This window comes from Electrona antarctica (genome assembly GCF_951216825.1).
Source record: "Electrona antarctica genome assembly, chromosome: 23".
NCBI lineage: Eukaryota > Metazoa > Chordata > Actinopteri > Myctophiformes > Myctophidae > Electrona > Electrona antarctica.
The window spans coordinates 931,468-955,532 of NC_136804.1; the positions used below are offsets into that span (position 1 = coordinate 931,468).

At 43.0% G+C, this 24,065-nt stretch overlaps 2 protein-coding genes across 5 annotated transcripts; one reads left to right on the forward strand and one right to left on the reverse strand.

Moving 5' to 3' along the window:
• Positions 1 to 582: 582 nt before the first annotated feature.
• Positions 583 to 12,333, reverse strand: fbxo7 (F-box protein 7). Of its 2 annotated transcripts, XR_013788992.1 has the most exons (11): positions 12,120 to 12,333; positions 11,333 to 11,455; positions 11,001 to 11,232; positions 9,471 to 9,722; positions 8,488 to 8,629; positions 7,341 to 7,424; positions 7,143 to 7,238; positions 5,684 to 5,860; positions 2,465 to 2,505; positions 1,937 to 2,381; positions 583 to 1,395 (listed from the first exon to the last, which is right to left on the reverse strand). XR_013788992.1 is itself a non-coding variant. In XM_079494404.1 (10 exons), exons 2-10 carry the CDS (start codon positions 11,452 to 11,454, stop codon positions 2,064 to 2,066), a joined length of 1,464 nt encoding a protein of 487 aa, XP_079350530.1. In that variant the 5' UTR covers position 11,455; positions 12,120 to 12,333; the 3' UTR covers positions 583 to 2,063. The 2 variants fall into 2 exon arrangements, 1 of the variants encoding a protein (XP_079350530.1); XM_079494404.1 differs by having other exon boundaries at positions 583 to 2,381.
• Positions 12,334 to 12,362: 29 nt separating this feature from the next.
• On the forward strand, positions 12,363 to 23,685 carry rtcb (RNA 2',3'-cyclic phosphate and 5'-OH ligase). Of its 3 annotated transcripts, XR_013788991.1 has the most exons (13): positions 12,363 to 12,593; positions 13,006 to 13,084; positions 14,054 to 14,121; positions 14,200 to 14,299; positions 15,641 to 15,797; positions 16,424 to 16,580; positions 17,400 to 17,559; positions 18,113 to 18,288; positions 19,199 to 19,387; positions 20,301 to 20,411; positions 21,264 to 21,383; positions 22,528 to 22,966; positions 23,519 to 23,685. XR_013788991.1 is itself a non-coding variant. In XM_079494400.1 (12 exons), exons 1-12 carry the CDS (start codon positions 12,501 to 12,503, stop codon positions 22,633 to 22,635), a joined length of 1,518 nt encoding a protein of 505 aa, XP_079350526.1. In that variant the 5' UTR covers positions 12,363 to 12,500; the 3' UTR covers positions 22,636 to 23,178. The 3 variants fall into 3 exon arrangements, 2 of the variants coding, with proteins under 2 accessions (XP_079350526.1, XP_079350527.1); XM_079494400.1 differs by lacking the exon at positions 23,519 to 23,685 and having other exon boundaries at positions 22,528 to 23,178; XM_079494401.1 differs by lacking the exons at positions 12,363 to 12,593; positions 13,006 to 13,084; positions 14,054 to 14,121; positions 14,200 to 14,299; positions 23,519 to 23,685 and adding an exon at positions 14,715 to 14,761 and having other exon boundaries at positions 22,528 to 23,177.
• The last annotated feature ends 380 nt before the right edge of the window (positions 23,686 to 24,065 follow it).

Below are 24,065 nucleotides of genomic sequence, written 5' to 3' on the forward strand. Positions count from 1 at the left end.
AAAAACCCATTTGTTTCAAAAAGCATTCCTATAAATAACTTTTTGTTTTTCCTTGCCTTTTACTGATCTTGTGTTATCTTGATTTGTTTAATGTTTGGGTATTTCTTGTGTATTGCGTTCATTATGTTAGATCATGTCACTTATTTGTTTTTCTATTTTTTTCTATTGTGAATTTTTCTTGTTTTTCCTGTGCAGCACTTTGTGGCTCATGCCTAGAAAGGTGCTATATAAATAAAGTTATTATTATTATTACTCTGCCATCAGCGACTTTGATCTAACCTGACTCCGCCAGATGGTGACGGTAGAGAGTACACAGGTTCCCCGTTCCCTCCGTTGAGGAACCTGTGAACTCAATGCTGCACCATCTGGCGGAGTCAGGTTAACTTTGATCACCATTTCACTCAACCGGTAGTACACAACCTCTTATATGGGGCTTGCCTCCTGCAGAGGTTGATCCCTGTCATGAACCAATCATATGGAAAATGGATGATGTCATTCTGCTTGAAATAAAAACATGGCATCATGAGTAGATCTTTAAGGCATCAAATAAATGTATTTCACACATAACTTCTGGAGGCTGGGTACAGTGAACGTTTTCATTTATTTTTGTATTAAACAATACGTTAACAAAAATATACTCTAGACAGAGAGCGAACATTCTGGATATGTTGTGAGCTGTAAGAATTTAGAAGAGTTATTGGCCATTTTAAATGGCTGTTGGAAATTGCACAAGTCAATTTGGGCTATTCCTCCAACTTAGTATATCTGCCAAGCAAGTTGAATAAAGCACACTTGAGTTAGTATACACTGACACCACGCTAGACAGGAACGCCCAAAAACGTCACATCCGGTTTTAGCCTGGGGTAAGAATTTTCTATGGCTGCCAATGCAACTTGGTCCAATCCTTAATCACATACGGACAAACATCTATGCCGATGCTATCTAACTTGCGGAGGTAGCGTGCCTTGTCCACGGGCAACAGATCTTTCAACGTATGGCATTGCAAATACGTTTGATAATCGCTACTCTGCTCAATATTGTTTTTGAAAATGCCGCAAATTGCATTGCAGTGAACGAGCGCAAATCACAACTTCCCCCGATTGTGGGCGGAGTCACAGTTTGAGGCGCTGTTTACGCGCCGTGGTGTCAGTGTATTGTTTGCACACTTAGAGCAAATCAAATGAGTAGCTAAACAGACAATGTATCAAACACTGATATCAAAGAAATAACGGTGGTGGGCTACCGTTATTTCGTTTCGGCTATCCAGCCTTCAATCAGTACTGATGAAGGCTGGATAGCCGAAACGTTTGTTGAAGATGTTGAAAAATGCTGCAGTCTTGGTGTGTGAGACCCACTACCGCCATTTCTTTGATATGTTTTGAACGGGTAACGCACCTAAAGTCAGAGCGCGGTGGTCACATGAAGAGCAAACACTAGGCATGTAACGATATATCGTATATCGATATATATCGATATTAATCCCGACGATATGAATCGATTCGAAAATAAAAAAATCGATTTTCCTTTTTTTTGTAATTTGTTTTTAGGGGGGGCTAGTGTGATGTGAAATGTGAGCTTTAGTCATATTCCATCATATTCAAGTGCTTTTGGAGAGAAATGATAGTCACTTTCAGTAGTAGAGCACTGTAGAGGGGAGCTGTGTGTGTCTGTGTCTGTGCCCAGGTGATGATGGTCGTTGATGCTCATCAAGGAAGGCAATTATGTTTCTGCACTGTCAAAAGTAATGCTACTTCTTTTGCAATGTAGTTAAATAAAAAATCTCAGGGGGGAAGATAAATTATATAAAATTAAAACGGTAATTTCTCATTAAAATATGTATATTTTTTAATATCGTGAAAAATCGTATCGTGAACCTCATATCGTGATACGAATCGTATCGTGAGTTGAGTGAATCGTTACATGCCTAGTAACGCACCTAAAGTCAGAGCGCGGTGGTCACATGAAGAGCAAACACTGATATGAAACGGAGGGCTTGCTTTACTGCATTTGAATAATAATCTGCCAGATCAGTGTTGAAAACAACCAGCGCAGTGAGTCCAACATCAGATGAAACCCCTGCGGATGTCTGCAGGTCGGTTGGGGGGTCTTAGTCCTCCTCCTCCTCCTCCTCGCCGTCCAGGAAGAACTGCTCTGTTAGGGTCGTGACCTGGGAGTGGCCCGATGGGATCGTAGCGTGGCCGTGGGAGGACGGGTCTCACGTCGTAGTCCCCACCGATGATACCAGGCGGGTAGAAGGGCATAGGGCTAAAGGGATTTGGGTTGCCAGGTGTTATTAGGGGGAAAGGGTTAACGGGAGGAATTAAGAAGGGACGAGGGACTCGTCGACGATCCTGGAGTGACTTGTACTTCCTCTTGTATAGCTAAATAAAAACACACAAAAGCATTACAACCCCATTAAGAAATCCACTGAGAACGCTGACAGACATTCAATGATGTTGCTTACATTTTTCCAGTCTGTGTCTCTGGATCTGTTGGGATCTTGATCTAGAGAATGAGGGGAAAAAAACTGACTTTAGTGTTTCTGGCTAAACCTCGACTCACACAGCCCTCTTTTAAATCATACTTAAAGAGAGAGAGAGAGTGGAAATGCGCGCCTCGCGATGTCATCATAACATTTATTTAATCAGATTACCCCCTTTTTTGCATGTCATAAGGTCTTTAACTGCTCCATCATCGCTTCATTTACAGCACTTTGCAATCAGGAACAAATGTATGTTTTTTTAATACTTCACCACAAGTTGGATCTTAACAGTATTAACACAAATGTTTCCATTTGGGGTTTTTCTATGGAAATTCCATGAATAACGTCTGGGTGGCACAGGGGTACAGTTTCTGCCCAGTGCCTGCCACCACAAAGACTAGGGGCCCTATTTCCGCAAGTGCCTTACACTGTATCCCTAAACTCCCCCCCCCCCCCCCCCCCCCCCCCCCCTTTTTTTATTTTTTACTATTTTGAAAAACATTTTTGAATAGTTCAAATAGCCAATCTATAAGCTCACAACGTGTCGATGTAGATCGGCTAGTTGATCAATTTTAAAATGTTTTTCAAAATAGTAAAAAGAAGTTGAGTGATAAGGGGTAAGACACTGGCTTCATAAACGTCTGTGGTTCAAAGTTTGACCACCTACTAACGCCAGGGGTCAGGGTTTTTCCCCCAAATATCCTCGCCAAGCCGCACCCATTATGAAAGCTGATCCGCACCACCTAACCTACAAATACATGTCTCTTTCAAGGTTCAAGGTTCAAGGTGTTTATTGTCACACAGATGTACAGGTACAGCATTGTGAAAAACTTACGTTGGGTGATGCTCCACAATAGACATAAGTAAAAAAGTAAATAATTAAATAACGATACTAAGTATAAAAGTTTTAAAAACTTTACCACCTCTCCCCCTCATCATGAACATTGTACAAAAGCCACTTTGAGGCGAGCACACCTAGATGAATGGAGCGCAGATGGTAAGCGAATAGACATGCCACGGACATGGACAGCCCTAGATTTGGAACGGTGGACAAGACGGTTTGATTGTGCTCAGCACGATCATCAAGTTTTGGCATTCTTTCTGGCAGCGAGAATTCGGAGAAAAAGAGAGAGGGAACCCGCACACTCATATGGTCCAAAAGATAAATTTATTGACGACGTTTCGAGCCAAGGCTCTTCATCTGGTCAAACTCAAGTTGTCAGTGATCCACCCACTTAAATAGACACCCACGGGTCACGTTACTCGTCAGTGGGTGGAACCAACACAACAGGTCATTAGATCAATTAATGAAATATCATTAAATACAGTGTTACACATTTCTCAAATCCACAACAGTGGAATAAGCAAAAGGGACATCATGATTATTATAGAATCTAAGAGTGATTCACATAATCAGGTATTATTAATTAGGCAACAATTCAAATATATACAGCATACAATAAAGAAATTACAAAAAATGGCTGATGGGGAAGTCCTCGTTCATTCCCTTTGGGGACATTGTATTTAGAGTGTAAATCCAAAAGGATTCGCGTTGTAGTAATAATCTATTCAGATCACCTCCTCGCCTGGGGCATTTTACATGTTCAATACCCTGATATCTCAAAGTGGCCACAGTGTGTTTTGCGGACAGAAAGTGCATTGCAACCGGGCTTTTAGGATCTTGGTTGCGAATGCTGCTTCTATGCTCGGACATGCGTGTTTTTAACGCCCTGTTGGTCTTGCCAACATATCCTAGACCACATGGGCATTTGAGCAAGTATATCACATTTTTGGTTGTGCATGTTATAGTGCCCTTGATGTCAAAGTTTTTTCCCGTTAGTGGGTGCGTAAACGTCTGGCTCTTCGTGGTGAAGTTGCACTGTGCGCACCGGCCGCATTTATAATTGCCATCAGGGATTTGAGTCAAAAAAGAGGATTCTGGCGAAATAGGAGTGAGATCTGATTTAACAACAGTTTGTCTAATATTGGGAGGACGTTTATAAACAACCCTAGGTGTTTCTTTAAAAGTATTGGCCAGTTTGGGGTCGCTGCTGAGGATGTACCAATGTTTTTTTATAGCACATTCAAAATCTTTTCCCAGGGCTGAATATTGCACAATGCACAGAGGACCGTTACTTGAGGGGGAGTCCCGTTTTGATTGGAGAACTTCTTCCTGTGTACAGTCGATGAATCTGTTGCGTGCCTTTTTTTAGCCATTCATCTGTATAGCCTCTGCTTCTGAAGCGCGCATCTAGGAGATCTGCCTGTGTTTTGTAGTCTGCGTCTTCACTACAGAGTCTCCTCATGCGGCTATGTTGGCTTATTGGAAGGCTGCGTTTCAGCGGTAGTCGATGGAAACTATCAGCTCGGAGCAAGGCATTACTGTCTGTGGGTTTTCTATAGACATCTGTTTTGAAACCCTTGCCGTTGCGTATAATGCGTATGTCCAGAAAGCTGATTTCCCTTTTGTCAAAGGTGATAGTGAATTTAAGTGATTCATTACAGGAGTTGATATAGTCAAAAAACATTTTTAGATCCTGTTCACTGCCGCTCCATAATAGAAAAATGTCATCCACATAGCGTCGCCAAAGTTTTATGTAGATTAGGAAGGGATTATTGGGCCCAAAGACTGAATCTTGTTCAAAAAGGCCCATATAGAGGCCTGCGTAATTAGGGGCCATACGGCTTCCCATTGCAGTGCCTCGTGTTTGGAGATAATAGTCATTCTCAAACATGAAGAAATTCCTTGTTAAAACTAATTTGGCCAGCTCTCTGATGCAGTTTGTGCTAGGTGAGAGGGTTTCACGTCGATTCATATAATAGGTGAGCGCTTGCAATCCCCCTGTGTGTGGTATACAGGTGTATAAGCTCTCAACATCCAAAGTTACCATGATAACTTCTTCAATTTCCCCCACATTCTTTAGGGTGTTAATCATGTCCATGGAGTCTCTTATATAGGCTGGGAGAGAAGTGACATGTGGTTTTAAAAAATGATCGACATATGTGGAGATTTTCTCTGTGAGCGACCCGATTGAGGAGACAATGGGTCTGCCTGGAGGCGATTCAAGGCGTTTGTGGATTTTGGGCAGCGTGTATATGACTGGGGTGACAGGGTATTCAACTTTCATGAACTCCAATACATTCGGAGAACTAAGGTTTCCCGGTGTGACTTGTTTTGTGTATTTTCTCTCCATGCGTTACCCCTGAAGTCGCGGTGGTAGATGTGTCTCCACAGGGCGGGGTCTGCCGTGGTGACGTGAAAGTGTCTGCTGACGGACGACAGCGCCTCCAGGGACTGCACATCCAGCAACCTCAGGACCCTGAAGAGGATCTCTGGTGGCAGAGTGCACAGCCCAAACACAGCAGGCAGAGCCATGGCTACACACACACACACACACACACACACACACACACACACACACACACACACACACCAGCAGAGAGAGACAGAGAGAGGCAGCTGTGTTATACAACCAAGGACAAGCTAAAGCAGAGATTCATATAACAAGTAAGACGCGCGAACGCGGGAAGCGAACGCAGCTCGTAAATTGCAATAACTACTAACAAAATTAGAATAAATTACATACTTTTTTGAAGGGTTTTTTTTTAAGTTAAGTTTTTTCAAGTTCAGTTTTTTTTTAAGTTAAGTTGTTTGTGTGTGTGTGTGTTAAGTTTTTTAAAGATTTTTTTTAAGTTAAGTTTTTTTAAGTGTTTTTTTTAAGTAAATTTTTTTAAGTTTTTTTTTTAAGTTAAGTTTTTTTAAGTTAAGTTTTTTGTGTGTGTGTGTGTGTGTGTGTGTGTGTGTGCATGTGTGTGTTTTTGTGTGATACAGCTGCGCCCTCTGGTGGCGGGCGGGTGGTGTTACAGCGTGACACACACACACAGACACACAGACATGATCTGCTGGGTCTCATAGTAATATAATACAGTGGTTTTCAACCAGTGGTCCTTGAGAAGGTTCCGGGTGGTCCCCAGCTAAATGGATAGTTGGTAACCAAATGGACCATTATGGATCTTTAACTCTTGAGGGTGTAAAATCATTTTACCTGCAGGCCTACAACGTGTATGGAATTGTTGGCAAAATCTTATCGAACGACAACATATTCTAAGTTTTGGATCCGAGAGGCTAAATCTCATCAAATCACCATTTGATGGCTCAAATGCAGAATAAATAAAGGGCCTCGATATGAAAATGGTTGAAAACCACTGATACAATATAATAAAATGGGACGTTCTATAGTTGGCAACCATTTGTCATTCGCTAACGTTTACATAGGTTATTTTGTATTAGGACATTCATATATAATTGTTATTAACCCATTTTGGGCGGGAACCCCTTTTGGTGTTTTAAACATTATGTTATAATTTAGCTATTGAAAAATAGCAGATCTACAAGCTCATAGCGCGCCACCGAGTGGCGCGCTACGAGCTTGTAGGTCTGCTATTTTTGAAAAAAATCGTGAAAATGTGGCGCAAATCCTGACAGATAACTGTCAGGATTTAGAAGACATTTTATAAATTTCGACGTCAGGCCTAAATGGGTTAACCGCTTTGTTAATGTAAAAGGCTGATAACATATTTGATAATAATGAAAATATTTATAGCCGCACACAACGTTTCGGACAGACAAGCTGCCTTCTTCCATGTCCCTTCTCTGTACCTTCTCTGGCTGCTGCAATTAGTGGGAACACCAGCTGGTCTTTGAAAGTTCGTGACAGCTTCCCCAGGTCTTTGAAAACTGCTGCTGCACTTGGGCCTAGGAACATGATGTGACAAGATTTTTTTTTAGATAATGGCAGTGAGGTGCTGCATTGACCGTGACCTGTGGCCTTATGTTGCTGGAACATTCATTACTTACCTGCCCAGTCTGTGGTCACAAAGCTGGAGGGACTCAGAGACAGTTTGCACACCGAGTTCACCTTCTCATTCATTTTCACAGTAGCTAGAAGGCCAATTTAACAGGAAAATAGGAAAATATTTACTACAGCAAATTAGGTATAATCCCGCATTTTAGTTCATGTAGAATATTTGTGAATGCCTGTGCATCCGGTATATTTTGAGGTAGCTTTGCTTTGAAAGTGCAAAGTTTACATGATGATGATGACATAAGCTACAGGACTACTAGCTCTGGTCCATAGCTCTAATCTGTTTCATTTATAGCTATGTTACTGTCAACTTCCGGAACTCGCATGAATGCAGACCAGCCTCTCGTCTTTAGCGTAAATAAAAATAACGTTTTTGCTACTCACCAAAACAAAGGCTGGTTGTGTCATTAGAAAGCCTACTTTCCTTAGTGGACACACTCTGAGCCCCGGCCCCCACCACACGTATAAACGGTACTTTTTGGCCAGAAAGGGATTTTTTTTCACCGGAGGAAAAATATTCTCTATGAGGCAATTCTCTGGGCAATATCGATAGAGGGCGCAGCGGAGTAATTAAAAGTATATTTTTTCGGTGGAAATAAAATCCCCTTTTGGCCAAAAAGTACCGTGTGGTGTGCGTCCACTAAGGAAAGTAGGCTTTCTAATGACACAACCCGCCTTTGTTTTGGTGAGTAGCGAAAACGTTCTTTTTATTTACGCTAAAGACGAGAGGCTGGTCTGCATTCATGCGAGCGGCGGAAGTTGAGAGTAACATAGCTCTAAATGCAACGCATTAGAGCTATGGACCAGAGCTACAGGACTACATGATAACATAAGCTACATGACCTTTAGTTTAAATGATAATGAAATACATGATGTAATACACAAACTGCTATACAAGGCATTTTGTAACTACACCTGTAAAATGTAGACACACATGCAGTTCAAGCTGTAAGTAAGTACACATACAGCTATGCCACACACATTCATTTGTTAACTTGGATAATAATATAATGTATTTTTTTACATCAATATAAATAGAAACATCGGGGCTGGACAATAAACCAAATGTATACTTCATTGTATGACGTTATGTGTTGAGGAAGACAGAGAAGAACCACTTATTGATGTATTGCACCTCACCATTGATAACTAGCAGGGGTCCCATGCAGACAGCAATGACCATGGCCAGGCTCTTCTCACATAGAGGATGACCATAATTCAGTCTGTATAAACCACCCTGTGCCCTCCATCCACTGGGCATCTCACCAGGCTTGTATTCACCCTAAACAAAAATAAATAGCGTGGAGAACCTTATCCTTTGAGACACAAATACGGATATTCAGGGTTGTAAGTGATATCATTTTTCTCCACATTGTCATCATCATTATTGAAGTTGGATTCCCAGGCACCGCTGGGTTGGACCGGATCCTCGCCATGGCTTTCTTCCACCGGGAACGGTCCATGGCCGTCTCAAGATTGATGCCGAATCATTCATTGTTAAGTGTGTTATTGAATGTTTATGGGCTGTTTTGTATCACAAAAATCACAAAAAATGGGTTCAAGACGCAAGGTGAGATACTATAAATACTCTTAACCCATTTAGGCCTGGCGTTGAAATTAAAAAAAAAAGTCTTCTGAAAGAATATATATTCAAAGATGTGTGCCTCATTTTCACGATATTTCAAAAATAGCAGACCTACAAGCTCGTAGCGCGCCACTTGGTGGCGCGCTGAGCTTGTAGATCTGCTATTTTTCAATAGCTAAAGTATAACATAATGCTTAGTTAAAACACCAAAAGGGGTTCCCGTCCAGAATGGGTTAACCCATTTAGACATGAGGCTGATTCTACAAAGTCTCTGTCGGGTGGAAACCTATTTACTTTTCAAAATTAAAATTAAAATGTATCAAAAGTAGCAGATCTACAAGCTCAAAACACATAGCGCCACGCTCCGGGCTTGCAGATCTGCTGACGCCGTAGTATGTCCAAGTCAGGCATACATTTACGTCGTAAAATGGAGATAAGGTTTCTGCCCGACAGCAGCAAATGACAGCACAGATGCTTTTCAGGTCTAAATGGGTTCAAAACAGCCAGTGGCCACAACAGTCCTCGACTCCTACTGTACCTGAGGAACAAAGCCTGTCTCCATCATCAGGAGGTGTGCAGCCACCATGAGGGAGTCAGTGGGGCTCCTGCTTTGGGCTCCGTGGTGCAGCACCTCCAGGGAGAGCGGTACCGTCCCCTCCTCTGCCTCGCTGCACAGCATGGGCTGCCAGGTGCAGGGGACTCCTGCTGGGCTCTCCTCCTCCGCTGTGTCCCCATCCTCTCCCTGCATGAGGTCTACCTCCACTGCTGCTTGGCTGCTGCTACTACTTGACTGTTTATCACAACAAAGGCCATGTGGTTGGGAAAAGATTAAGAACATACAAATAAAGTAATTTACACTTGTTGTGTCAGTGTGTTCTTCAAAAACACCGGCAACCTGGACGTGTGCTAGTAAATAGTTGAACTGAAGCGTCCTCTGGTGGCCACAATTATAAACACATGACATGCAGCACAGAGACCAAAGCACAACCGTGCACTTGCTGCTTCACAGCAGCTCAACTAATAATACCATAAATCAGTATATAAATGATCAAACCTGACTTGTAACATTTTAATGTATGGTAGAAACATTGTAAATAACTACTTCACTACATGCTAGTATTGGACAACCTTTTTCAGTTTAAGCTAATGACTGAGTCAGCAATTCAGCCCCGTCTTGACATCAAAAACAGCTTCAGTTAAGGTCAAATTAATTATGGGGAGTGTAGATGAGAGAATATGACATGAGAGATGTCAAACAATTCTATTCTATTAACTATGTCTACCTCCATGTAACTTGGGGTTAGGAATAGGATTGAATTTATCTGTTTAAAAAAAACATTTTATCCCAGTGACAACAAAAGGAAGACATACACAAAGACGACAACGTTCATATTTCTACTCTATTCTAAACAAACAAAGCCTTTCACTTTCACTGCAGCGAGATAAACAATACACATGTTAGCTTTAAGATTATTTCACGTTGGCAAGTGACACAAACATGCGACAGAGTATACATTAGGCAATAGAAAGCTAGTATTATTTGGTCAAATTAATTTCTATTCCAGTCTTAACAACACAAAAAGCCTTTCATGTTCACTGCAGCACAGGAGTGCTGCAGGTGTGCAAAGTCCACCTGATGCACCTGATCGGCGCATAGGGATCAGGCAAGCTAATATATAAAAATCACACCCGTGTGAACTGAGTGGTGCAAGGTCTTATATAGCCTGATCAGCTGTGTCAGTGACCATAGTAACCATGCTCATTTTTTTGGGTCCCACGTACAGGTACACACACGTACAGGTACACACATACATAGACACAAACATAGATACAGACAAAGCTGGTTGTTGGAGTGGTTTGCACCACTCAAAAAATGACTAGCCCAGCATATTTACTTGCTGGGGAACAACTACAAAACACTACATCAGCACTCGAAGGCCTTTCACTAACACTAATGGGATGACGATCTACATAGTACCGTCCTACACTGACTAACATGAGTTATTATTAGCAGTAGTCGTAACAGTGTTGAATTTGTTTTGCAGAGATTCTGAAAACATTTGCTGACCTCTCTGGAACTGGAAGGTGTAGCAGCCATCTGGTTAGAGTGGCTGTGTTGGGACGTTACACTGCTGACAGACTGGACTGAAGGAGACAGGGAGGCAGTGGACACAGCCACAGACTGAGGCATTATCACACAGATCAAATCCCCAGAAACAATCCCACAGGAGGACAGAGTCTGCCCAGTGTCTTCCAGAGTCTCTTTGCCGTTCAGAGATAGAGTGATCTCAGTGTCTGGGCTGAAAACACAAAACAGAACAAAAGCAGTTTACAAGAGGTTATCGAATAACAAATGAATACGCCCCCCCCTCCAGTTTAACCAGCCTCCCTGAGTCCCACCTGTGTCCAAGGGAAGGAAGAAGTATCTCCTGGACCTGAAGTCGAAGTTCTGCTAGAGTGGGTTCCTCTCCCTGCAGCTCCACCCTAATGGTCTGCGTGTTGATACGAACCCGCAACTTCATGCTATGAAAGATGAATAAATGATCAGACATGTTGAGGTCAGCACATACATCCAAATATGTTACATAATATCATTATTATCAACATAACACATACATGCTGTGATCTATTTTGACTTTGCTTGGTTGTTTTCATCAATCACATCTTTTGTCATTTTGGACAAAATAGCCAATTTTATATTGAGGTGCTGAGGCTGTAGTGCCCACTCTTCCCGATACCGCATCATTACAGAATGCGACCATCTATGAATTTAAATGAAGCAGTGTTACTTTACTGCCGATTATGAATAGTGTTCAGTGAAAACAAGTTTCGTTTTCCAGAATTTCCGCCAATGATGCTACACGTACGAAGCACTGCAGTCAGAGCACATTTGACAATGTAATGCCGAAAATAGCAGATCTACACGCGGCTCAGCGTCGCATCCGCGACGTGAGCTTGTACATCTGCTATTTTCAGTCACAACCGTCTTTTAGTTATAGCTTACATAGCAAGTAGCTATATTGTGTCAACATAACAATGCCTTGTCTTAAACCCTCCAATAGCCAAGCAAGTTTACAGTTCACTCATTTGTTCCTTGTCTCCCCCCAGGTCATTTCACACCACGTCTGTCTAACGTTTAAATACAAATAAATAAATAAAAACACAGCTTGCATCAATGACAACAAACCTTGCATGCAGAGCGTTCCACTTTCAGACGCTGTCACACCGCTGACTGTCTGACTACAACTACGGCCGCTGAAGGGGACCAAAAGTGTTATTCCACGTTTGATAATTTCTATTTGACTTTTGCTATTTGTAAACTACCCAACAACAAAGCGGCTTGCACAGAGATAAGGAATCAATGAGCAATAGCTACAAGACATAACACCGTTTATATTGACATGCGTCACATATCATGTTACATAAACCGTTTTCGTTGGTTTGACGTGTGTTCCTCCGGTGTTTCCGTAGCTATCGCGAAGCTGGCAACTTGGCACTGAAGCAGGGTATACACATTTCAACGCTTTGCATCATATGTGTTGTATTGCCTGACTGTACGAGCAGCACAATGGCCAGGACCTACAACGATGAGCTGCAGTACTTGGACAAGATTGACAAGAACTGCTGGCGCATCAAAAAGGGCTTTGTTCCTAACATGCAGGTCAGCCGGCTCTAAACAGAATGAATGTGCTTTGCTAGCTGTAGCTTTATTAGCTAGTTGACTGGTTGTGATCCAGTGAGTCAGCCGTTAGCTAGCACACATGTTGAGTCTATTGGAGGTGCTGCTGTGACACACACACACACACACACACACACACACACACACACACACACACACACACACACACACACACACACACACACACACACACACACACACACACAGTTTCAGAGTTGGACCTCTGCACTGGAAAATGGGAATCTGTCTGAATTCAGTGTATCCATCATCACAGGCAGCAGGCATAAGTCAGACCAAAATGAACAGTGGGGACACTAAAGGGGCAGTCCTTGGATTGTATGCATCTCTCAGACACCACCACACACGTCATTTGACAGGTTCCCTTTAATTGCAGGTTGAAGGGATCTTCTACGTCAACGATCCACTTGAGAAGTTGATGTTTGAGGAGCTACGCAATGCCTGCCGAGGAGGAGGTGGGTGGCACTGGCAACTATAAACCCAACATCATGACACATCATCATCAGCATCGTTTCACACTGAATGACACCTTCAGCTGACTTAACCACAATATATTTTGTCTAGAGGGGACAAAAGAAGGGTCCTAGTGTGTAGACCCCTCACCCCTGGGGGATTCCAGTCAACTTCCCACACTCTGATATGAACAATAAGGCCATCACACGCTTAGCACTTTCAATAACAATTCACACTGATCATTTCAACCTCATACCATCTGGACAAAGATACAGAAACTAGAGTTCTCAACAGGCTTACAGGCCCTAAAATTAAGGCCCGGCCGTACCTGGGCCCTCATCAAACCCTGGATGGAGCTGACCTGAACTTCTGACATTCCATATGTTGATCTGACCTCACCAAACCCTGTACACTCAAGACATGCTCCTTATATGGCCAGGACAGAATTCATTCCATGTTGATCTGACCTCTCATGCCAAAGCGCCAGTGCTCGCCCAGCAGTCTGCCGTCAGCGAGGCGGATGCGTGCACGCCCTAAAGGGCGAGGTCGCTTCTCGCCCTCAGGCGTCTTACTGGTTATTATTAAGTATATATGAATATGCGTTAAGTACATCCGTACTTGTATCCGCACACCAATTAAGGTTCCCAAAATATCTTTACTTTAATGGTAACGTTTCGGGCCGCAGCCCTTCCTCAGACCTTCCAGAAGGGCTGCGGCCCGAAACGTTACCATTAAAGTAAAGCTATTTTGGGAGCATCAATTGGTGTGCGGATTTTTCATTTCTTCTTTATGACTTTATTTCTGATCCAGCACCCAGCCTATAGGTATAGATGTGATCCAGCACCCAGCCTATAGGTATAGATGTGATCCAGCACCCAGCCTATAGGTATAGATGTGCGTGTCCTTTTTGACTGTTTGTTCAGCCTCCTCTACTACTTAAGTACAGGTATTTCCATGCCTTTTCCATTCAGGTTTTGGTGGATTCCTTCCAGCCATGAAACAAATCGGCAATGTTGCAGCGCTGCCTGGAATAGTGCATGTAAGTATACTGCCATTTGACGCCATTCACAGCATTTCAGAGGGACTGTAAAGTCTGACGATAACTGTTCATCCACAGAAATCCATCGGCCTCCCTGACTGCCACTCTGGGTATGGATTTGCCATCGGAAACATGGCAGCCTTTGACATGAGTGACCCAAATGCTGTGGTGTCTCCAGGTATGTGAGACTGAAACATGACTGACCCCAATGCTGTGGTGTCTCCAGGTATGTGAGACTGAAACATGAGTGACCCCAATGCTGTGGTGTCTCCAGGTATGTGAGACGGAAACATGGCAGCCTTTGACATGACTGACCCCAATGCTGTGGTGTCTCCAGGTATGTGAGACTGAAACATGACTGACCCCAATGCTGTGGTGTCTCCAGGTATGTGAGACTGAAACATGGCTGACCCCAATGCTGTGGTGTCTCCAGGTATGTGAGACTGAAACATGGCTGACCCCAATGCTGTGGTGTCTCCAGGTATGTGAGACTGAAACATGACTGACCCCAATGCTGTGGTGTCTCCAGGTATGTGAGACTGAAACATGACTGACCCCAATGCTGTGGTGTCTCCAGGTATGTGAGACGGAAACATGGCAGCCTTTGACATGACTGACCCCAATGCTGTGGTGTCTCCAGGTATGTGAGACTGAAACATGACTGACCCCAATGCTGTGGTGTCTCCAGGTATGTGAGACTGAAACATGGCAGCCTTTGACATGACATGAATATTGGAGCAGAATTCTACCGATGCCAGATTTGTATATCCCCCGCCATCAGAAAAAGATATCTTTGCACTTTAACATAGGAGCAATCGAATAAATAGAATGAAACATTTAAATGAAGTACCGGTATATAAACTATAATTATATAATGAAGAAGCATGTGAAATACACAATCAGGACATAATTAGCTGCAGTGTATACCGATAATTGCTGATACGGATGTCATCAAAAAAAAAAGTAAGATAATGGCTGATATATCTGCCAAACCGATTCAATCATTCAGTTGGGCTCTAGTTTACATTGGAGAGGATTTACAGTAGCATGCAACAGCGATGCTCCATCTGAGATCTACTGTATATATAAGACATGATGAGCACAACAATAAAGACATGTATAGGACGAATAGTTTTCATAATCCTCAAGGGAAAAAACAACTGTTTTTTCCCCGCGGGGAAAAAAACCCCCACCACCCCCGCCCCGGACAGTGAGGAAAACAGACGTGTTAAGGTGCCAGACTTAGATTGTTAGAGCGGCGCGATTGTATACACAGTCAATGCAAGACGAGAATTGCGCGAACGGGCGCGACCTGATGCAGCACAAACGGGACGAACCGAGGCGAATATATATTCAGGTCCAATTCCTCATGGGGGCCAAGATCCCTGGTCCAATTCCTCATGGGGGCCCTGGCCCCCCGGCCCCCACAGACTCTACGTCACTGTATTGTTGTGCTCATCGTGTCTTAAGTTATTACAAGTTCAATTTGGCCACATTGTGTGTGCGTGTGCGTGTGCAGGGGGTGTGGGCTTTGACATCAACTGTGGTGTGCGTCTGCTGAGGACCAACCTGGACGAGGGAGACGTTCAGCCTGTGAAAGAGCAACTGGCCCAGGCCCTGTTCGACCACATCCCCGTGGGAGTGGGCTCCAAGGGAGTCATCCCCATGAACGCCAAGTAAGTAAAACATTGTATTTTAAGGTTCTCAAACGTTTTTATAATTACAATAAAATGGAACCAAATGGACCGATTATATGCAAGCTATGACCGGTATCAGGAAGGACAAAATGGCATCGTTACATCTATGAGAGCCCCGTCTTAGCTCTCGAGGAATTGATCCCATAGATGGACCTGGTTGACGCGCTGGTCCAATGCCATACTGTTTGTGCTGAGTGTCAGTCCCATTTTGCGATAATAAACACACAGGCAGCTCCTGTTGCTTTTGACACATTTATTTTCCAAGCAGTGAGTACGGCATCAGTATCTGCACAAAACAACCCATAATTAGGGACAGATAAATAAACAAATAAACATTTCAGACAAACAAACATTTCGCTCCACAGTGTTTGAACAACAGTGACGTACCTGCGGTCAAAAACCATTGCCCTTCCGGGTCAATCCTCCCTACAGATGCCAGTGAACCTGACGCTTATAAGAATAACAGCGCCACCCCATGGTCACAAATTAGTTTGACTTATTATACTCATTTGGCCCTTACAACATCTCTTACACCAATGTGCTAATGAGTCCTCCTAGTTGTGACTAGCGATACGTTGAACATTGCGGATGTGTCCGCTGTGCAGGGACCTGGAGGAGGCCCTGGAGATGGGCGTGGACTGGTCCCTGAGGGAGGGCTATGCCTGGGCTGAGGACAAGGAGCACTGCGAGGAGTACGGCAGGATGTTGCAGGCTGACCCCAACAAGGTCTCCAACAAGGCCAAGAAAAGAGGACTGCCGCAGGTGACTAGTACACATCCTGAACCCATTAACCCATTTTGGCCTGTTGTCGAAATAACAAAAAAAGAACGTTCGCTCTGAAAGGATATATATTCAAAGATTTGTGCCGCATTTTTACGATTTTTCAAAAATAGCAGACCTACAAGCTCGTATAAGCTATAAGCTTGTAGATCTGCTATTTTTCAATAGCTAAAGTATAACATAATGCTTAGTTAAAACACCAAAAGGGGTTCCCGTCCAGAATGGGTTGAAGACCTGGAATGTATCTGTGTCACCTTAGCTTCCTTAGCTTTAACTAAACCATTATTTTAAACTTTAGCCGTTGGGAAAAATAGCAGATATACAAGCTCATAGCACGGCACAGAGTGCCGAATACATATCAGTTTGGGGGTCCTTGAAGTTTGAGCACCACATATATAGAAACATAGGTTTTTCAGAAAACTGTCAGGATTTAGAAGAGATTTGTCAAATCTGGTTTCAGGTCTTATTAACTATAAAATATTACCCTATGTAATAATAATAACAACCATATTACTGATAAGCTGTTGTCTAGGCGTACAATAGTTAATAGAGTGAATGGGTTAATGTTGTTTAACATTGTTTAATGCAATCAGATAGGACTTTTCTTTTTGGATGTATGGGCTGTCAAGGCCAGAAATAATTGTTTCACCACTCACAGTAGGTGTTCCCACATAACTTTGGGGTATGATAATGATGTCACGCACATACCCTCTATTGAACCAATCGATTTAAACTATCATTGTCGATCAAATGCACAGGGCAGCGTGTGGTGATAATCCTATGTCGGTTTGTCTCCTGAAGCTGGGTACATTAGGAGCAGGGAACCACTATTGCGAGATCCAGGTGGTGGACGAGATCTATAACGACTACGCTGCCAAGAAGATGGGCATCGATCACAAGGGCCAGGTGTGTGTCATGATCCACAGTGGCAGCAGAGGACTGGGGCACCAGGTGGCCACAGGTAGGCGCTGTTTCTTCTTCGTTTGCACAGTTGCTTCACAGTCACAGTACAGTAGGAACAATGGAGTTGCTGTTGCTCTGGTAATGAATAGAAACCTTTTTTTTGTGCCGATGACATGCCATAGAATAGGGTTGCTAGGGTTAATGTGTTTACATAACCAGATCATTGTGTAAGTCTAATTGCGAACGCAGTGAGCATTTACTATGAGACCCAGCAGATCATGTCTGTGTGTGTGTGTGTGTGTCTGTCTGTCACGCTGTAACACCACCCGCCCACCACCAGAGGGCGCAGCTGTACACACACAAAAACACACACACACACATGCACGCGCACGCATGCACGCACGCACACACACAAAACTTAAAAAAAACTTAACTTAAAAAGGAAAAACTTAAAACTTTAGAGAACTTAAAAAAAACCTTAAAAAATTTCGTAATTTATTTTAATTGTTGTTTTTGCAATTTACGAGCTGCGTTCGCTTCCCGCATTTGCGCGTCTTACTTGTATTACAAAACATGCATTTAGTAAAAAAGTGCAAGTCTCTTCTATTCAGACGCCCTTGTTGCCATGGAGAAGGCCATGAAAAGGGACAAGATCATTGTGAACGACCGGCAGCTGGCCTGTGCTCGCATCTTCTCCGACGAAGGCCAGGACTACCTGAAGGGCATGGCCGCCGCTGGAAATTACGCCTGGGTCAACCGTTCATCCATGACCTTCCTCACCAGACAGGTATGGTACCTCCACAGAGGCATGGAGCACAAAAAAGAACGTTCGCTCTGAAAGGATATATATTCAAAGATTTGTGCCGCATTTTTACGATTTTTCAAAAATAGCAGACCTACAAGCTCGTAGCGCGCCACTCGGTGGCGCGCTATGAGCTTGTAGATCTGCTATTTTTCAATAGCTAAAGTATAACATAATGCTTAGTTAAAACACCAAAAGGGGTTCCCGTCCAGAATGGGTTAAGACCTGGAACAATTTCACTCTGTCAACATTGTAGGCATTTACGCCTAATTCATACGTAATGGTGTTCGTCGTCGACGGGCGGCTATTTTCGGCGAGTGATGCCATCCCACGACAATGTATACAATGATTTGAAGTCTGTGGAGCTAGTTCAGGCAGAATTTACAGACATACATATATTTGCTTATGGGGAATGAATGAATTGACAGAACCTTGACGCCACATATTAAATGAATGCTCAAATTTGTATTTCAATCCAAGACTGTCTGGTTCCTCGTCCTATAAGCCTATCTCACAGAATTTCCCCGCCCCCCTTAATACGCCCCCTTTCGGGGTTAGTGGTGATAGCGTGACATCACTCCATAGACGCTACATGTTAACAGAGGTAATTTAAGAAGTCTACAACTTTTGTTTTCTCAAGGTAAGGTTTGTTCTATCTGTTCGAGCTGATTTACCATCTTGTTTGCTTCATAATAATATTGGTCTGTCACATTTTTACATTAGAAAATGTACTTAGATTCTCCAGAGAAAAAAACGTGTAAATGCTAATGTTAAAGACACCACTATTTACCGGAAGTGGGCGTGGAAAGCGGGCTGTGAGATAGGCCTATTGGTAACATCACAGGGAAGGGATTGTAAAGTGATATAGAGATAATAATCTGATGATGTCTCCCAGGCGTTCGCCAAAGTGTTCACCACCACGCCCGATGACCTGGACATGCACGTCATCTACGACGTGTCTCACAACATCGCCAAGGTGGAGGAGCACATGGTGGACGGCAAGCAGAAGCAGCTGCTGGTGCACCGCAAGGGCTCCACCCGAGCCTTCCCCCCGCACCACCCGCTTATCGCCGTGGACTACCAGGTAGGGAGTAGGGACCCACCACTCATCCAGGAATAGGCAGGTTTAGTATTCATTCAGCCGATTCGACTGGTATCACCCCATATAATCGGCGAAATCATCTGTTATCAAATGTTGATACTGGCATCCTCACCACATAGCCTGGTCAAGGTTTCCCCCTGGTGGACGTGTCATTTTGGTGCATGGAACTAGGAGCTACTAATATATACTATTCTCTGTCTATCAGGACGTAACTCGAACGGCGCTGAGTCGGGTCTGGTGGCCTTCGCAACGCTCGGCACGGCGACTCGCTCGGCTAGCGCCTCGCTCGGCGGTGCCTCACGTAGCTCATGGCCACCAGACACGGCGCGCCTCCGTCAGGACATCAGTGATAATGACAATCGCAGATAATGACATACTGAACAGTGAGGATGCCAAACGTGCTGATAACGGATGATTTCGCCGATTATATGGGGTGATACCAGTCGAATGGGGTGATTCATTCATACCTGACGAAGACCCGTAAGGGTGGAAACTTTGTTGCTTCAGTCTTCAATAAAGTTTCCTGGGAGCTGAGAAACGGTGTGCGGACTGGACTGCCTTCCATTTAAAATGACCTGGCATCAACGTAAGGTGTATTTTGTAGGGTATCATTTGTAGAGCGCGACCGCGTTTGCCAGATGTTTGGGTCCAATGCTGGACAGTCGGGTGGTCAAAAAGTGCAACATGTTTCTAATATAATTGAAAAACTTGGGGTTTCATTAGTTCGTATTTGAATACATTTAACATTTGCATGCAAAAAAAAACTAAACAGATAAATAAATTGTATTTAAATAGGTATACCTGATTAAAATAAATTGAAGAATAGCTGACACACTATCGCATCGCTTTGTATCGCGCGTTCGAGTAGCAGTTGTCAAGTTGTGTTCTTCTGCAGCTTACAGGCCAACCGGTGTTGATTGGAGGGACCATGGGCACTTGCAGCTACGTGTTGACTGGAACGGAGCAAGGCATGACGGAGACCTTTGGCACCACGTGCCACGGCGCGGTAGGACCTTGTTTTAACTTTACGTGTATTATCAGAAGAATGAGCCCCAAAGCAAATATGTTGGATTGATGTCTTAATACTCTCCCATGTGACACTCTTTCACTTTGTCATGCAGCCTTTCATGTGTTGTCTGATTTATACTGTGCCAAAGATCCTGTTAGTGTACAGTAGAGCCCAGAAGTGGAGAGTCCTAGACCACTGCTTAGTTACTGATGTTTTGACCAATTCACTAAGTACAAAATTCACACAAACGGTACATTTTATATATTTATATAACCGTGCAAAAATCTACAAAATGATCCCTGCGTGATGCGACATGTGAGGTTATATCTGTTATCTGCTATTTTATTTTTAAATGTATAATTTTGGAAAACCGTTTTAACCCATTCTGGACAGGAACCCCTTTTGGTGTTTTAACTAAGCGTTATGTTATACTTTAGCTATTGAAAAATAGCAGATCTACAAGCTCATAGTGCGCCTCCAAGTGGCGCGCTACAAGCTTGTAGGTCTTTGAATCTTTGAATATATATTCTTTCAGAGCGAACTTTTTTTTATTTATTTCGATGTCGGGCCTAAATGGGTTAAAATAGGGATGCCAGGTTGATGGCGGTTAGAAATCAGGACACATCAGTCTGTATAGTTGCTGTTACCAAAAAAGGTCAAATAATGGTGTGGTGTTTCCGCCAGGCTGATGTCGGTTTGCTCTGGCAATCGAACTTCCCTCGACATTTGCTCAGCCAAGATGCTATGCACTGCATCTTGTTGAGTAGAAATACAATCTAGCTTTACGTAATCAAGACAAGTAATCTGTCAATTTGAACAAATGCACCAATTCACATTGATCTTCCACAGGGTCGTGCTTTGTCTCGAGCTAAATCTCGCCGAAACTTTGACTTCCAAGACGTCCTGGACAGCTTGGCAGACAAGGGCATCGCCATCAGAGTAGCTTCACCCAAACTGGTCATGGAGGAGGTAACTATGAGAACCCCAAAAGACTTAATTTGCAGTGTTGATTTTGACAGCAAATTTAGATTTTAGTTTTAGTCAGTCTCGAATAGTTTATTTAGTTAGTTAGACACCCGGAATGTTTTAGTTGTCTAGTTTTAATCAACTAAATATCATTATTTTAGTTGACTAAATCTAGTTTATTTAGTCAACTAAAATGTATTTTTGGTGGGCCTTGATGCCGTCGCAATGACGATGCCGATCTACAAGCTCACGAAGCTTGTAGATCGGCTATTTTCAGCATGCAACCAAGTGTAAACTGACTTATACTGGATATCTTGTCCACTAGTCCCTTCCTAACATTTTAGTCTAGTTTTTTTTGTCAGGTGAAACCTGACTAATGAAAGCTCATGAAATATAGATGACTTAGTCATCATAGTAGTGACCTCGTGATTGGTTAATGGTTGCCCATCATAGTAGCGACGTCCTGATTGGCTGCTTCTGGCCAATGAGACAGCAAGCAATGGCAAAAATACCCCTGCCAGCCACACAGTGCAGAGCAGATCACACTCACGGGGAAGAGCTCACAGAGTCCCCGACAAGGCACATACTACAGTTATTTGACACGTTTGCAATGTCCACACGTCACTCAATATAACTTCTAACTAAACGCGGGTGAAATGGCGCAGCCAAGGTGAGGGGTGCGTGGCACGGTGGCAGACAGACAGCTCACAGCTAAGTTATGAGCCAACTGCAGCAAAGCCACAACAAAACACCATGATTGAACACGATGAACAGAACGTCGGAAACGAACATGGCCACGAGGTTCTGACACAGAAACATACATGTTACGGGGGGGAGAAAAGAACACAACGGAGACAAGAACACGTCGACAGTGCTTCTTTCACCTGACAAATATTACTATGTAATCATTTCTTATTTGTTGACAATAGTCTATATATTTAGTCTTAGTCATCATGGCTTTGTTTTCATTTAGTTTTATGCAGTGAAAAAAGGTAGTCGAACATGTTTGTCGTAGTATTAGTCGACGAAATCAACACTGTTCATTTGAAATGATAATTTCGCTCTTCAAATACATATTTGATGACATTTTGTGCTTTGATATGGTCAGTGTAGGTCTAATACTTTTTCGGTCGTTTTCTGTTTCCAGGCTCCAGGATCATACAAAAATGTGTGTGATGTGGTCGACACTTGCCATAATGCTGGGATTAGCAAGAAAGCCATCAAACTTCGACCCATTGCGGTCATTAAGGGCTAAGGACGCATGGCTCTACCAGTGACTGTGGCACTATGGCCACGTGAATCAGGACGATCACAGGCCCTGTCGGAGGAAGTCAACTCATTCTGGGACGTGACATGAGATTTGTACATACAAACACAGATGACCATCTTAACAGCAGACGCTTTGACTACAAAGAAGGATTTTTGTTGGGAGTTTTAACAAATGGGACAGGGGGTTTAAAGAAAATTGATAATCTAATTTCTTGGTTGAAAATGTCCAAAATAAGTTTATTTTTATGTTAAATGCTGCTGTGAAATCATGCGATGTGTGCTGTAGAGGTTGCTACGGTGAATAAACTGAACCTAAGGTTTATTTAAAGCGCAAATAACATGCATTTTAAAACTGCTTTTAATATTTATTATCGTATTGTCTATGTCCCTCAAACTTATTTCTAATGGTTTGAGCCTCAGTCACCACTCTGATATAACCAGTCCTTGTAATTTATTTCTGGACTTTGAAAGCAGTTTTAGCTGCAGTACCACAATGTCCTGAGGTGGTGGGGGTGCTGATATGCAGATTATTTAATATTTGAGTCATTATAATACTGATGCTAGATAAAACCAGGCTTGTTTCCATTCCATGCCAGCTTGGAAAATCAACAATGGTGGACATTGTAAACAAAGTGGAAATGCAAATTTGGAACTGAAGACTGAAGGAGGAATTATACAAATTAGGGTGACATTGATGACATCACGATGAGGACAAAATCTGTTGAGCTGTTCCTGAGAGCAATTTCCATTAAAGCACCAATATGATATGAAAGCCTGATTGTTCAAAATTGGTTATTTGTGGGGATAGAAAACACACATGGGAGCCCCAAAAACACAAGAAATTGAAAAAGTTGAATTTTATGTTATAGGCCCTTTAATTCCATATCAATTTGGCTATGAAGGATCTTTAAAAATCAAGCAAGGCCACTTGTTCTGACATAACCCATTAAAACCAGGAAAGCATCTGTAATTTTAGATTGTAGCGTTGGTCATTCAAAAATACCAGATATACAAGCTCACATTGAGGCATGAAGTGACACGCTGCGTACACAGGGGCAGCCTTAGGAATCTGGAGGCCCGTTTCAAGATCATATATATATCTATCACATTCTGTTGATACAGCCGTATTGATACAAATCGTTTAGACCGTTCTATATCGCGCACAGCCATTACTCTCGACAATCACGCAGCAACAGCACCTCTCCTAATCCTGTCTTCCCTTCACAATAAAGTGTCTCCCCTTAACCTCCCAATGCCGCACATTTTACCCAGGTTATCAACAGGAAATAGGTGTAACTTAACATCGTGGGAGAGCAAGGCAGCGAGCGCCAAGGGTGGCGGGGAGTTCAGTTGACTGATGCCTGGCGGTCAGTTGGAGCGTGGAGGCCTGTTTCAATTGAAACTGGTGAAACATAG